Raw genomic sequence first — 1,848 nt, 5'->3', positions numbered from 1 at the left:
TCAATATGAGTGTTATCGTACAGATTCCCGATTGAGTAACCCCACCAGACCACCCACCACCCCACCGCTGAGCCGATCGATGCGCCACAACGTAAATAGACTGGGCACGCAGCGATTTACGTAAATTGTCCTATCCTCACCAGCCTCACCTCCAATCCCTGGACAGCTGAAGATGAGGGGAAACAGATCGACCGTTTTACCTTTACTAAGTAGGGTACTGATCGTGGCGGTATACTCGGAGATCGCCAATTGAGTTTCGGATTTGTTGCTGCCTGGTACTGGGCTGTTCAGTAATATCCACAGGAAAAGGATGGAGCAGTATGAGACAATTAACATCAGCCACACACCGCCACTGTATGGCACTATTGGTAAAGAATAGTATTGTATGGTACGGGTATGTACCTGATCGGTATCTTTCGGGTCTCGGAAGGTACTTGTACCATATGCTTTAGGCATACTTTGGCACGGGATGCTCGTATTGTAACCTGTAAAAGCATTCAATTGACAATTGTTTGTATCAATTGTTTCGTAGCGCAGATATCTATATCCCTTATAGTCTTCTATCGCCAAGTTGCATACGTTAGCCAAGTCGTAGGGCAGAGACAAGCCTTTGCCCGCGTCTTGGCCGTGGTAAGGCTGATCCACCACTGGCCGATACATCGATCGTACAATAGACCTCGGAGATACATACGCCTAACAATACATCGTATGCATACACTCAAGTCCATACAACTCCATACACTCCATACAGACCCATGGTACTCGCCCCGAATCCCCATTCTCACCAAACGTGTCCAATAACAACCGCCCATTGGAGGAGCTGTGTTGGGGGCTGAAGGGAAGGCGTGATCTGTCCTCAGCTGGTCTACGCCATTCGCATACGGGATCTCGGAATGCGTGCTGAGCACTCCGTATGATGGTGGGGCAATCAGCCACCTGTACTCCTGCTCAATGTTATAAAGAGGGTTTCCCCTCTGCTGCTTTCTCTTGCATCCAATCACTCATCTACAACTCAATCTATCAATCTCTATCTTTCTCTCTTCTACCTTTCTATAACTAAACCAACACAATGGCTTGGGGCTGGGGTATGTTTACCCCGTCTACCTCTTACATCCCACCTTGAAGGAAGCTAACATAACATAGACGAATCCGACAAGGCTCACCGTCAGGTGTATAACAACGAGAACGAGAACAAGCACGAGAGCCACCTCTCCCACGAGGTTCTTGCCGGTGCTGCCTCGTTCGCCGGCATGAAGGCTTTTGAGGACCACCAGCGCAAGCAGGGTACGTCTCCCCCTCCATCTCCTCTTTCCCCTCTTACCCCTCAACCCCTCCTCTCTATCTTCCTCCCACAATCACTGCCCCTCACCAAACACAACACTGACTCAGCCGCCCTCCACAGGCAAGAACGTTTCCCACTCCACCGCCAAGGAGATCCTCGCCGGTCTCGCCGGTGCGGAAATCGACAAGCTCGCCGAGACCAAGGGTCTCGACGAGGCCGACAAGATCAAGGCCCACCACCACGCCAAGAAGAACGCTGAGCACTTGTACGACGACCACTACGTTAACGGCCACGGTGCCGACGAGTACGACCCAAACCGCTACCAGCCTCACAACAGCTTCTCTAGCCGCGGCTGGTAGATTTGAGGTTGATTAGAGTTTTTTTTTGATGATACCTCTGTATATACATACGTCTATGAGGACATGAATGGATCCAGACTTGAATAGTGTTATGGGTATTCTGTATACATTGCTATGATGGTAAACTTTAGTATCTATGGGCTTTGGTATTCAGCTGTAGTCTCTGGGGTGATCATATGGCTTCTCACAGCATTTATGGTTCGTCAA

The 1,848-nt window shown here is 49.7% G+C and overlaps 1 protein-coding gene across 1 annotated transcript; it reads left to right on the top strand.

Moving 5' to 3' along the window:
- Nucleotides 1–1,069: 1,069 nt before the first annotated feature.
- ACHE_50651A (DUF3759 domain-containing protein) lies at nt 1,070–1,641 on the top strand (the record flags this gene model as incomplete). Its single annotated transcript, XM_043280391.1, has 3 exons — nt 1,070–1,085; nt 1,144–1,284; nt 1,403–1,641. The coding sequence occupies 3 exons, from the start codon at nt 1,070–1,072 to the stop codon at nt 1,639–1,641; spliced, it is 396 nt and encodes a 131-aa protein (XP_043137975.1).
- Nucleotides 1,642–1,848: the final 207 nt, after the last annotated feature.

The sequence above is a fragment of the Aspergillus chevalieri genome, chromosome 5 (genome assembly GCF_016861735.1).
Source record: "Aspergillus chevalieri M1 DNA, chromosome 5, nearly complete sequence".
Taxonomy (NCBI): domain Eukaryota; kingdom Fungi; phylum Ascomycota; class Eurotiomycetes; order Eurotiales; family Aspergillaceae; genus Aspergillus; species Aspergillus chevalieri.
This window is presented reverse-complemented; position numbering and strand designations above follow the sequence as displayed.